The 13,473-nt window shown below is 38.8% G+C and overlaps 1 protein-coding gene across 34 annotated transcripts in view; it reads right to left on the minus strand.

Moving 5' to 3' along the window:
• Positions 1 to 13,473, minus strand: part of DLG2 (discs large MAGUK scaffold protein 2) — a 998,396-nt gene that overhangs the window by 28,301 nt on the left and 956,622 nt on the right. For all 34 annotated transcript variants that reach the window (XM_042024070.1, XM_042024069.1, XM_042024064.1 and 31 more), the window contains one exon: positions 12,962 to 13,037. In XM_042024070.1, coding sequence (XP_041880004.1) covers positions 12,962 to 13,037 — 76 coding nt within the window. The remainder of the gene's footprint in view (positions 1 to 12,961; positions 13,038 to 13,473) is intronic.

Genomic DNA, 13,473 nt, shown 5'->3' on the forward strand with positions numbered 1-13,473 from the left:
AAACTGTAAATTATTATAAAATGTTAAAATGGGTCAGACTCTGCAAACTTATAGATATAATTAGTCCTTGGTATTAACTGAAGGAGCTTACCAAGTGTTTATTTTCTTAAATTAAGTGCATGTTTCTCCGCAAGAAATCAAAGACAAGAGCCTTGATTTTGGTTTTGTATCCAATATGAGTGGGATTAAACTCAGGCTGATGGTCTCCACCTTAAGGATATGAAATCCTGCTGACACCCAGAAAATGTTTCTTACAGACATCATGATTTATATCTCTAATGTATAGAGACAAGGCAAAGAGAAGAGAGAGACTCACACCGAATAAAACCATGTTTCTATTGCGCACACCATGTTAATTCCAGATTTTGCTCCAATGTTAATTCCAGATTCTGCTCTATTGGTGGAAAAGTACAGACCAACACTGAGTGTGTATGTTCTTTTTTAAGGAAGGATCATGCATATGAGGATCTATGGCAAGGTTAAACTGCAAAACTCAGATGTATATTTGAGAAATTTATTTCTATACAATGGAAATGTTGGACTTGTCAAATACTCTGGAGCCATAGGCTCCCTACGCTTCTGGAAAGCTGTGAAATAGCTGTAGGATAAATGAGACCGAGGTATTTGCCTACATCTCTCTGCCTGATACAAAGGCTGTGTGCAACTGGAATTGCAATTGTGATAGGAAGCTTAGCCTGATTCAACAGCATTTATGCAGGCAGAGTTTCTGAAAGTCAGTGAAAAAGTGCTTGAAATGGATTCCTTGTAAGTAGCAGGTTCTTTGCCATGATAATGTAAAAACCTGTAATGGCAAATAACTCAGGCATTTCAGTTGCCATGAAAATCCTTTACAACAGATTACTTCTATATGTCACTGCTATCACTTCACATAGATCATCACTAACCTAGGAAATGGCAGTAGCAGGCACTTTAAACAGGAAAGTGCCTAAGACTAAAAGGCAAATGAAATTTTCAATGGTTTGACAACAGAGCAGTGACATCATTCACATCACTTGATCTGTGATGGAAAAGAGTTCCTTCTCAGAAAAAAAAAAGTGGAGGAAAGCTTTCACTGATGTCCTGGCTTGAATTCTCGTTTGATACTACTTAAGCATACACTGTTTTGAGGAAGCCAAGAAAAATAATTGTGATGTGCACTGTGCACTCTTGCTTGATCAAGTATCCCCAGATGTCCCCAGTTATGTAAGCCTGGGTTACACACACCAACCTTCCCTGGTTGTGACAGACATTAAACCACTGTGTGTTTCTTCTTCTCAAGAACTCACTTGGGTACTTTTTTTGTGTCAAGATCAGTTTTGTATTCTAAATGTTTTTCCCTAGGCTCAGCAGCCATATATATATGTTACTCATCAGCTAATAGGGTAGTGGTTTTTAAAGGAAATTTTCATGTAACATTAAATAAACAGTCTAATTTCAAAATTTGCTTTATAGTGGTAAACATCATAAAAAACAGTAATTTGATAGTCATACCATACTGCAATAGGCAACTATATTGTTATTTACTTTGAGCTTCTTCCCAAATTTTTTTCATAGTGTAGCTGATCCAACCCATACTATTTAGTGCAGATGTGCCCTTGACAGAGGTTGTCCTCTTTATGCTTTGCAGAAGATCCTAATATGTTGGGGAAATATTTTTTATGGTGCTCTAACAGCTCTATCCTCTCAAAGCCAATAAACTCCCAACTGCTTTGGGAATGCTTTCTTTTTCTATTCCATTCAACAAATGCTTATCCTCAGTCATGAGCTGGGAACCAGTGTACAGGGATCACCTGAGAGAAAGCTGTTCCAGAGCACTGGCTGTGAAATTCTCTTTTACAGGGTGTAGATGAATTTCATATACCATCTAATTTTAGGCAGGTTTGAGCCATGCTTTAACCTAGTTTTTATGTTATATGATTAGGTATGTCAGTTTTGTTCTCAGATCAGTCTAGCAGTGTATATGAGAAATTACTTTTACTGCTTCTAATCTGCAATGTGGTTTTCTTATTCTTCTTCTTTAATACCTGATTTTGGCCTAAGTTAAATGAAAATCCCTCACATACATGCCCTTCTACATGAATCTACGAGATTTGCTATCAACATTATATCTCTTCAATCCTTTCCTCTATATTTAATTGACACTTTTTGTAGTAGGGAGATTAATTTACTCATTTGAACACTGACTTTAATAATGGTTTGGGAACTCAAACACTGTTAAATCCCTATATTTAAATATTTTGATTTTATAGACCTCTATATTATATATTTTAAATCCCTCCCATCATACCAAAAATTTGCACTGATGCCAGAAAGAAAATTTTTGGTCTGTAACATATACTCAGTCTTATTTCTCCTTGGAACCACATATATCACCGCACTGGTTTTATAATGGGCTTTTTCACCTGGCCATCCCAAGCCATGATGAATTTGAAATCTCCAGGTTAAATGACGTGACCAAGTCTAGAGGATTGCCAGTGCTACTGAGCCATTCTTGCTTTCCTGGTGTAACCCCAAACTTGGCCATGGCCTGGGTTCACACACACAGAAAGCACTTCATGATGTCCAGGCAGACACACAGAAGATAAACTGAGGAGTTGTTAGTGGCAGCTGTAAGCCTGGTTGTGCAGAGATCACAGAGTATATTCTTTGAGATGTAGATCTTTCATTCTCAGTCTGCACACACAATTACATGCTGGCAAGCAGCACTTGCCAACTTCCCTATGATTTTTTATGACATACGAGGGGAAGGACATCCCTATTCTGTTAAGTTCAGCCTTTGGTTTTCTTAGATACTTCAGTCCTGGGCTACAGTCACTCCTTATCGAATTTTTGCACCATGATCTGTTTCAACAAGTGAGAAACAGCTGGGTGAGAAGAAGCTTAGATGAAAGTAACTCTGCTTGCTTAGTTTTCCCATGAAGCTGTAGAGAGATCTGGGTGCTGGCAATTCAAAATGAAAAAGTAAAAGCCTGATTAAAAACTCCATGCTGTCTAGCTTCTCCAGACAACGGTAGTGTGGCTTAGTATTCATGAGTATGAAATTTTAATAACTTTTTTTTTAAAGACTTATTGCTACTTGTCTGCCAGCAACTCAATTTTAATTCCTAACAAAACAACAGTTAAAACCAACATAAACTACCAGGGGAGAAGAAACACTAATAGATTTTCAGGAAGACATGTAAAACCAGTATTTCTAGTTTTGCAAACCTGTATTTAACTTGGTGCAAGGTATGAAGGGAGTACTCTTCTGTGCTAATTTGCATGATATCATTGTTAGCAAGATGAAACACCAACATAAATCTTGCTTACGTGACAGCCAAGGTAATTTACACATATCTGAAGGTTGTACACCAAGATAGTGGGAAGGAATTGTTCAAACAGCAGCACTGGAAACTGATAGTGTGAAAATAAGAAAGGGCAAAGCTCCTTGACAGTAAAATCAATTTGGATGTAGAATAATCTGCCCCAAGGGAAGTGGAAAAGCCTAGATGATTTTTTCACATTTAAAACAAATCTGCTAATCTTAAGTACTGAGGGGAATAACACTGCAGTGCCTGGAGAGAAGGGGGTGGTGAAGGGAAAAGAGCTAAACAACAAGCCTCTTCCAGCTCTAACATCCGTGTTTTTGTGATGAGATGATCACAGACCCAGCACCTCAGAGTTGTGCTGTGGTCCAGCGTGGGCTTGGACCTAGCCAAGCTCACCGCAGCCATATGGGCAGTGTGAAGGTGTTCCTCTCCTTCCTCACGTCTCCAGCGGGAGTCGGAAAATGTATTTGATGCTTGGCAATGTTGTCCTAAATGTTCCTCTACTCTGGTCAATATCTTTTCCCAAAAAGGAAAATAGAGCTGATGTATGTCATCAGCTACTGATCCTGCTAATAAATCTTTGCACATGTGAACCTGTCCCAGCACCCTTTGTGCAACAACGATGTCAAAAGAGCCCCAGAGATCAAAGATAGCATTGGTGTGCACTTGGCAAAGATTTGGGACTATCTGATCACCCAGACCCACAGGTTCTCCTACAATATACTGTAGGACCTTTATCCACTTGATCTTCATTCCTCAGTTATGATCAGGTATTTTAAAAAATCTTTTTCAGAACTCTGATTCCCAGTTGACTGCTAGTGCTCTTTAGAATTTAAAATGAAATTGAGGATTTTGTTCTCTATGCAGTCTTTTGAATTAATTTCACTATTAAATAAAGCTGCAGAAGGTGTTGGTTATCTGTGCTATTAAAAAACCACCAACTTCCTCATTTAAAACTATTTTTTGTGGAAACATTCATGCAATCAAGTGCTGTGCACTTGTGCAAGTGCAAACTACTGCATTAAATGGACCATTGCACAAAAATAAGTTGTATAAAGACCTTTATTACTCTTATTTTGTTATGGAGTAGTGGAGAAAGATTTACAATACCTGCACGCCTTCAAACTATACTTCTAGAAAGACAGTTGGACAAGATAATCTTTTGAACTTCCCTTTTGAGTTAAAGGAAGAGTGACTGGTGTAGCAGGCTGAATGAAGGCAAGGGTCTGGCTCAGGAGAAGTAAATCATGCCAGGCTCACGGTTTTAATTTAAAACATTGATTTACTTAGGCCTTACAGTTAAAGTCATAATAAATAGAGACATGGGCAAAAAAACCCAAAGTCAATCTCTAAGAGACTGGTTTAAGGTTTGTGTAGGAGGTGAAGCTCCTACATCTTCCAGTAATGCATCTCACATGAGCAGTCTCACAGGCAGGATATCAAGTTAGATGGACTGTGGCTTTGACCCACGTGACAGTTCCTGTGTCCCTATAACCTTCCAAACATGGTCTCTGAGTCACTAAGGCAATCACCACTGAGGTGCTTAAATTTAACTGAGTCAGAAATAAAGATGTGAAATATAGAGCATCTCTCTTCTGGATAAGTGCTGACGCTTAACTCCACACTTCTGGATCTTTGTGTGATATCTTACTAGAAGAAAACTTTGCTCTCTTTCTAACTCTTTGACAATACCTACTGCCAATACTATAAATTTTTCTTTTTAACCAATTATTTTAGAAGAAAACCCAAGTAACTATGACATTATCTATACATACATACAAACTTCCTACTATTTAATTCAGGATATTAGACAGCAAGTTATAAAAATAGACCACACATGAAGTTCAACTCAGCACAAATTTCTGCTGGAACAGCTTAGAAGAAAAGCAATTAACTCTCAGCTGTAAACTTTAGTATTTTACCTGTGCTAGCAAATTTTCACTGTTTTATATTTAATCTGTGACTGATTTAAACATTGCATTACATATCTTTTTTGTCTCCTAAAAATTTCTCTTACCTAAGCAGGGATGGCACAAACTTCTTGTGGGATAGAAAGTACAGATACTGTAGTCCCTAACATTATGGCCACCTAAGAAACAATATTATCTTATAAATAAAACTCCACACAATTATTAAGGTTACAGAAAAATTACAGAAGAATCTATAAAATCTATAAAATGCATGTATTTATATTGCTCATTAACAGAAAAAAATTACTCTTAGTATTTTCGTTGACTGACAAAATGCCAATAGGCAGGAATATTTTTCATCATCTGGATAAATTCAATGACAAATCCACTATTTGTCAAATTTTCTACTCTAATCCATTATGCTTACAAATTGATGGCTGATATTTAGAATTTGTACTTTGCAATAAAATGAAATATGGAAAACAGACCCTAAGATTTTTTACTTTAATATTTTCTTTCAGTTTGAAAGAAATTCTTTCAAATACTCTACTTCTACTGGATTTTTCAAAGAAAGCTATGGAAACATATTTCTTCAGATGGGTAAAAGCCTCAAATTTGACCTGACAGTTATTTTTTTCACTAATTCTAGAACTGATTCACCTTCTTAAAACCACAGATTCTTTAAGGCATACCAGTTTCCTGCCAGAGTCAACGCTGCTACCATGATACAAATTAAGACTGAAGACTCACTTGTTTTCCTTTATTTTTGACTGTACCTGGGCTCAACAGGCATTATTACTAAATTACCACATCTTTTGTGGAGTGCCTCAAGATAACCTGGAGAAACAAGAATCTGTACAGTTAAATTTTTCTGGCTATGTGCTGTTTTATAATTTGAATTTTATTTGATTGCTTCAGCACATGAGTGAAACAGATGCTGATGACAGCAGTATTTCTAATGTACTTTGGAGAAATGCTGAGCAAAAAGTGTTCAGCTCAAGGGGAATGGTCAGGACAGCCCAATATTGCAGGCTCAGGTCAATCCAAAAGTACAGCCAGCATCCACTACTTGGCATCAGCCCCAGCTATCATGAAGTGTGGATACAGAGCAGTGAGGATGTGAAAATTCATGAAAGAGCAAGGGCAGTTGGACAAATGAGATTTAGATTTTCCTCCTGTCCTGGCTACAGACAGGGGGGTGGAGTTTAGCGCTGTAAGCATGTGACCAAGTTGTTATTCTACACCATGCACATCATCCCTGGGGCGTGTGGATTCAGCAGGAAAAGCTGGGCACCTGTACTGGAAGTCAGCCAGTGGGAGTGGCTTATTTGGAGTTTAATTTCCTGCTGGTGTTATAACCAGCACACTCCTATATGGGAAGAAGTCATCTCCCAGAAACAAGTTGTTCCACAAACAGGAACAATGCTGAGATCTGATTCTTCCATGACACCCAGTGTTACCCCATTTTGGAGGTCTTACAGCCTTTGATAGAACTTAAATTCAACAGAGAGAAAACCATAGAATCATAGAATATCCTGAGCTGGAAGGGACTCACAAGGATCATTGACTCCAACTCCCAGTCCTGCACAGCACCATCCCCAAGAGTCACACCCTGTGCCTGAGAGTGTTCAAATGCTTCTTGAACTCTGTCAGGTTTGGTGCTGTGACCACTTCCCTGAGGAGCCTGTTCCAGTGCCCAACCACCCTCTGGGTGAAGAACCTTTTCCTAATATCCAACCTAAACCACCCCTGACACAGCTTCAGTCCACCCCCTCAGGTCCTGTCACTGGTCATCAGAGAGAAGAGATCAGTGCCTGTTCCTTTGCTTCCCCTCCTGAGGAAGCTGTAACCTGCAGTGAGGGATCTCATTTGCCTCTCTGGGAATGATGACCCTGGAAACTACCGACTGAGTGTTAACGAGCTCTCCAAATCAGCAGCTTTTTGAATGTACTCAGGTTGTGGATTTTCCTCTACTTCTATGTTTGCCACAATACCAATCACTTTAAGAAATCTATTAATTGTGTCAAATATCTTTAGAAAAGAAGTGCAAAGAAAAGTTGGTGAAAATCCACTGCATATGTGGAAAACTTTCAGATTACAGATTACAGAATTGCTTATCCCTTAGAGTGGTGAATCTTCATACTTAGAAAATGGATGCCTAGTAAAGCACTGATGCTGGAAAAAATCTTCATTAGGCAGAGAGAGGGTATAGACAACCTAATAGATTGTTACTCTTTTTTTCTGACAATCAGGGATTAAATTGAGGTAATTGCCTTTTTCTCTGCATTGATACACCCCGATCTGCCCCGGTGAACCACTAGCACAGATGCTGTACCTGAGACCAGGGCAGGTGTGACTGCAGCTTCTGCTTAGTGATGAAGACAAACAATCCAATTTCCATAGACACTCAGAGAAGAAGAAATAAAAACAGGGTTAAACTGCAGCAGTTCAGCCATTTCTAAGACTGAGGAGAGTAAAGCACTGAAGTGGGCTGTTTGGGAAGAATATGAAATATCTGTTGTGGCAGATCTTTAAGCAGAGATTAGACAATTCTGGGAGATAGGAGGATGTTACAGACAACCTCAGGGCAGAGGCGACCACTTGAGGTCTCTAAAGACTAGTTTTTCTCTGATTTGATGACTAGGGCTGAAAATATAATGATTTTCTAGAGCATAATGGTTTGGAAATATGTAGGTTTATTTGTTTGGCTTTCCCTCCTGCCCCCCTCCAAATACTTAATAAACTGTGTATCAAGTCCTGTCAGTCACTGGATTTTGACACTTGGAGGAGAGGTGCATTAAGTATGCAGAGGGTTTTGTTTACCCCACAATACTGAATTTGCTCAGTCAGGTTTCTCTTTTTCCTTTCATGCCTCAGTGCAGTGTTGCTAACATGACCATAAAGCAAGAGGATGACCTTACATTTCAGGCATCTGTGGGATCTGTAAACAGAATCTGCACATAAGAAATATTAAATGCTATTAAGCTTCTGACTGTTGCAAAAAATTCATTTGGAGGCAACTGAAGAAGCCGGCTCAGTGTGATGTAGGTGATCTGACTGGAATCTGAAAAGAACTGTGGATGCCAAGCTAAGTGAATAGAAAAAAACCTAATGGGTAATGATGGAGCAGTGTGGTGTGGGTCACAGCCCAGAACCTGAACTACTGATGGGCAGCGGAGCTGGGAGGGATTTTGGAGGGATGGGGCAGTCCCTTTTCTTGGCAGGCACCTCATCCCTGTTCAGCACCCTGCTGAGCAACCTCACTAGGGCAGGCACCCATCTGGAAATGCTTCCCAGTAAACATGGGCTGAATATCTCCCCACACCCTGACTCACGCGTTAAAAATGGAGATTGTGGGAGACATCCCTTTCATTTCATTGGGAAATGACATAGAGTATTTGTAGATAAGGCAATATTCTGGAGTCACTGGCCAGATAAGGTGTGAAATGAAAAGGCATGTGGTGTAAAAAAACAGTTCTCTGCATAAAATTTTTATCTATATGTTTCCTGATATTTCAACACATCTCTGGAAACAGGCAACACCCATAAATATTAGCAAAACTGAGAAGTTGCTAAAGACCTTTCCAAGAGCTATCATTTCAACTGTAGAATATTTTCGAGAGACAGTCAAGGAAGTGTATGTGATCTGACAGGGATAAAAGCAAATGTGCTATTTTTGTCTCCTGAAAGACCTGTTATAATTATAACAGTTAAGGAAAAAGCAGATTACTGGCTAATCTCTTTCCCCCCTGCAATATTTCCATCACTTGACACTTTGTTTGATTCACTAAAAAGTCTGAAAAGCCCTCAACAACTGTGAGTTTTAGGATTAGAAAAGGAAAGGCTATTTTTGCTCAGTCTGAAGCCTGTGGTAGGGAGAGTTACCAAGAATTCAGTATGCTGCTTTGGCAGATACATAACCCTGCTCACAGCTACTCACATGCTCTGCTCCTTTTGGTGCAAAGGTGAGCATCAGAAGATATGATATGGGATATGATCTTGAGTTCAACATAGCATAAAACATACTTTATAATGAAGTTTGTGCTTACATAACTTTGGCTTCCTCCAGCAAAAATATCAGACATAAACCTTTGGGCTGCTCCATTTTCCATTGATTATCCATAGACCAGTGAGCCCCAAAGACTGAGAAAGCAAATGCTTAGGAAATTATAACTGTGCTATCTGTCCTCATTTATCTTTTATTTTTTATGTTTCCAGTGTCCTGGAAACCCTGTCCTTTGCTGCAGCAGCAGAGAGTGGCCATAGGGAACCAGAGCAGGGGACCGGTGGATTTGATGTGCCAGCCACCTTCAGTAACAATCACAAAAGCTGCTGAAGTTCACTACAGCAATTCTATGAATGAAGACAGAGGCTGAACTTGGTCAACATGATGTAAGCACAATCTTTGCTTGGTGAAATGAAACTGTTTATGCCCATATTTGTATTCCTTTCCTTACTACATAGATTTTAACATCTCTAACTGGTCTGGTATCTTTAAAAGTGTTAACGGGGCCTGGATCCTGATGATGTCTCTGAGCCTGAACAAATACATTTCTTTGGGTCAAAATTAACAGAACATGAAAGAGAAGTAGCCCTATTAGGTTAAGCCAGAGATCCAGTTAGCCCAGTAGCTTTTCTGACACTGTCCAATAACAGATGTTTAAAAGGAAAAGTAGAAGTAATATGATCCTTTCTGCTTTATACCATGTCATCTTGAAATCAACAATTAATATAGTCTGAGTTACAGGACAGAAGTTTTAAAGTTGTCATTAGTTTTGCTACTTGCTAACCTACCTAATTTCTTTTAAGCTTATTTATTTTTTATGCAATATCCTGTAATAATGAGCATGGGAATTTAATTATGCATTGCGTGAAAAGGTCTATCCGTTGCCTCATTTAAACTTCAGACCAGAAGGTTTCCCTAGAGTTCCCTAATTTTGATTCACATTCCCTGTTCCTGTATCCATCCCGATTTTGTAGACTAATTTCACAAGGCATGGATGGGAGGAATCCAATGAAACAAATCTAAAGTCATATAAATATTCTAAATCACATCATTTTTAAAAAGTGCTGAGCTCATTTTATAGATGAAGTAACATACAAGTTTGGTCCGAAAAAGAGGAACTGTGGGCCTTTGGAAAAATTACCCCTTAGCTCTCCTTACAAACAGATTTGTCAACTATATTGCTGAGCATTCTTAAACACCTTTTCAGTGAGACACAAGGAACTGATCAACTACAAATGTCACCTTATCTGTAACACTTTCTTTATATCTTATCTCCAGATTTGGGATTAAAAATGAGGTATAAACAGATGAAAATGCATAAGACTCTATAAACCCACAGAATAAGTGGACAGTTTCTACTTCAAAATCATAGTTATCGCAAAGAAATTTTGGTATTACCTCAGGAACCTTTGCTGTGGGTTATTAGCTCTTGACCTTTGCTTCTCAGGGGAAGAAAGGAGTCAGGGCTAGTGAGATGATTCAGGTAAAATTGCAGTAGGGTACACCTTTACATGTTCAAAATCCCCAAGGATTCTCTGTATTCAGTTGGGGTATTATTATTATTATTATTATTACTACTACTATTATTATTATTTAAATGCTTTCATGCACATCTCCTGTCCAAATTCAGAAATATTCCATGAAAATATTTCTCTCAGTTTCATCTTTTGAGTAAACTAAGACCTTTACACTTGCCAACACAGTCATGAATGTATGAGCCAAAGGTGCCACAGACACACATAAGCTCATTCCTATCTGAATTTTAGCTTGATTTTGTAACAAAAGCATTTTCCTGGGCCTACTGCAGATCTGTTTACCTGAGCTAAATTTCTTCCAGAGTTTAAAAAAAAAAAAGTAAAAGAAGTAAAGCATGGACTCTTAGACAGCTTACACCACTTGTTTTCTGGACACTGTAAGACTGAGTGGAAATACTGACACCTAAAATCTACATACATACGTGTGTACTCAAATATCTCATTTCATGTGGAAGGTTTGGTCCCAAAAGGGTACAGTGGTCTTAGTCTGTAATTACACAAATTCCTAAACAATGAATCAAACACTGATGTTGAGTGGCTGGAAGAGTAATGTTACACTGATGACAAAAATGGAAAAACAATTTGGGGACTCAAGAGGTAATTAAATTCTTGACAGAATCACTTGAAAAGGGACCATTAGTTATATGACTGAATTATTCCCCTACAGCTTTGATTATATATGGGAAATAGGCATTTAACAAGTGATTTCATTGGCAATAAAAAAATTATTATCTCTTAAAATAAGTGGCAACATTAATTTACAGGGTTGTGGAGAGTGGTCATTTCAAACCAAAAAATGGAATTATGACTTCTGAAGAAATGCAATGAGATGAATCAGTCTGTTCTTAGTGCATTTTATTACATGTTTTATACCAAGTTATCTGCATGTGCAAATAATGCATAGTTCCATGTGCCTTGTAAGTCTGGAAAACTTGTTTCAGTCAGTACAATAATTCTGCCTTTGCATTGAATTCAGGAATTGTTCTGTAGAGCAGTAACAGGGAAGCATTTGCAAGTCTGAAATATTGCTGGCATGTAGAGACTTGGGAACCCCTCTGCTAGGAACTGTGTGCCCACAGCAAGAGGAATTTCTTACCCTGCTAATCTGTCTGAAAGGACAGAGTAAATGGGAATAAGGGAACTATTAGTATTACCATTATGGAGGGAAACTGAAGGAAGAAGAGATTAAGAATGAGAATTTCAAACTAGGCAGAAGACCACAGGAACAGCAGTTCTGGAAGGGACCTGCTGAACCACTTTCTTATTTGCCTTGCCAACACCTACCTATGGCCGTGTCCGCTCATGACACAGTTTTGGCCCTGCTCTGTTTTCTGCAGCCAAGCAGGACTTCTCCCTGATGGCTGCTGAATCTGTCTCCTAGTTTGCTCACAGAAGCCCTCATTTGTAAATTCCAAACATGCCAATTGGACGGGTTTCAAAAATAAATCCCTGCAAATGTCAAGTATTCACTACTGCTACAACTGCAAGCTACACTTCTGCAGAAAAATATACCTTAACAGCCAGGACTGTGGGCATTCTCATGCTGTAATACTTCCCAGCCAGATGGCACCAGACAGGATAGTGCCATCAGGCTAACGAGAACTGCTGACTTGGGCACAGTAAAGCAGCTCTGTGGAGCAGCAACAGCAGGAACACTGTTCTGTCCAGGCAGCGCTGGTGGAAGGGAACTTGCATGTTTTGTGTTGTTTTGGCCATAGTGTACCTGGTGTGAAACACACCTGTGTTCAATGTCTGTCACAACTGTCAAAGCAGAACACCCAAACCCTAATTTTTACTATCCACGACTTCGTACCTTACAACTTTTGGTTTGTGATTTAGCAGCTTTTGAAGCCAGGGATTTTACACTTCTGGTCCTATTGCATTAAACTGTTATCCATCTGCATTCATTTTTAATGTCTTTTCTTCTCTATCCATCATTTAACTAAAATCATAGCTATCATGGAATGCTCTATTTTCTTAGTATCTTTCTCTTAGGAGGCACTGTCATTCAGTACTATTATAAAAAGCATATTTAATTATTTTGAAGATTTTATCATGCTCATCTCTGATCTACATTTCACTTTCCTGCAGGTCTTGGTTGCAACAACCTAAAAATTCCTTATGCTGCTAAAATTTCCTCTACTCTGAAACTTATAAAACAATTGTAAAGTGCAATTTCTAAAGGTTTCACTATTTACGTACCCCTTTTGCATCAATTACACCAGGTTTGGCGTTGAATTTCACTGTCTTCAAACGTGCACGCTCTTTTCTTTCAACTCTGGGGAAAAGAAAACACAAGTGAAGAAACACATGTTGATTATAGCAGCACTTTGTGTGAAGTGTTTGATACCTGCTCTCCCAAGACCACTGGCAGCTTACTATACATAAAGCAAACATTTAAAGCAAATTTCATACATTGAAAAGAGAGGTCACTTCCTCAGCCAGGCAGCAGTTTTCTGGCAAATGTGGGACTGGGTTTGAGGAGTCTTGGCTGCCCTACACCAGCAGAACAGCACTGCCTCTCAACACACATGGGAGTGTGGGAAAAGCATGCTAGGGATAGATTTACTCTCTCTGATTTAAGCTGTTCAAAAATCAGGCAACATTTAGAGTTCTGTGGTCAGAGGAATGAAACAAGGACATGTCCTTACTCACCTTGTTTAATACGGACACTACTATATTAGTGATGTTTCCTACCTTTGGAAAATCATCTA

Source organism: Corvus kubaryi, unplaced genomic scaffold (genome assembly GCF_017639235.1).
Source record: "Corvus kubaryi isolate FWS band 111438036 unplaced genomic scaffold, C.kubaryi_AGA036_p1.0 37260, whole genome shotgun sequence".
Taxonomy (NCBI): Eukaryota; Metazoa; Chordata; class Aves; order Passeriformes; family Corvidae; genus Corvus; species Corvus kubaryi.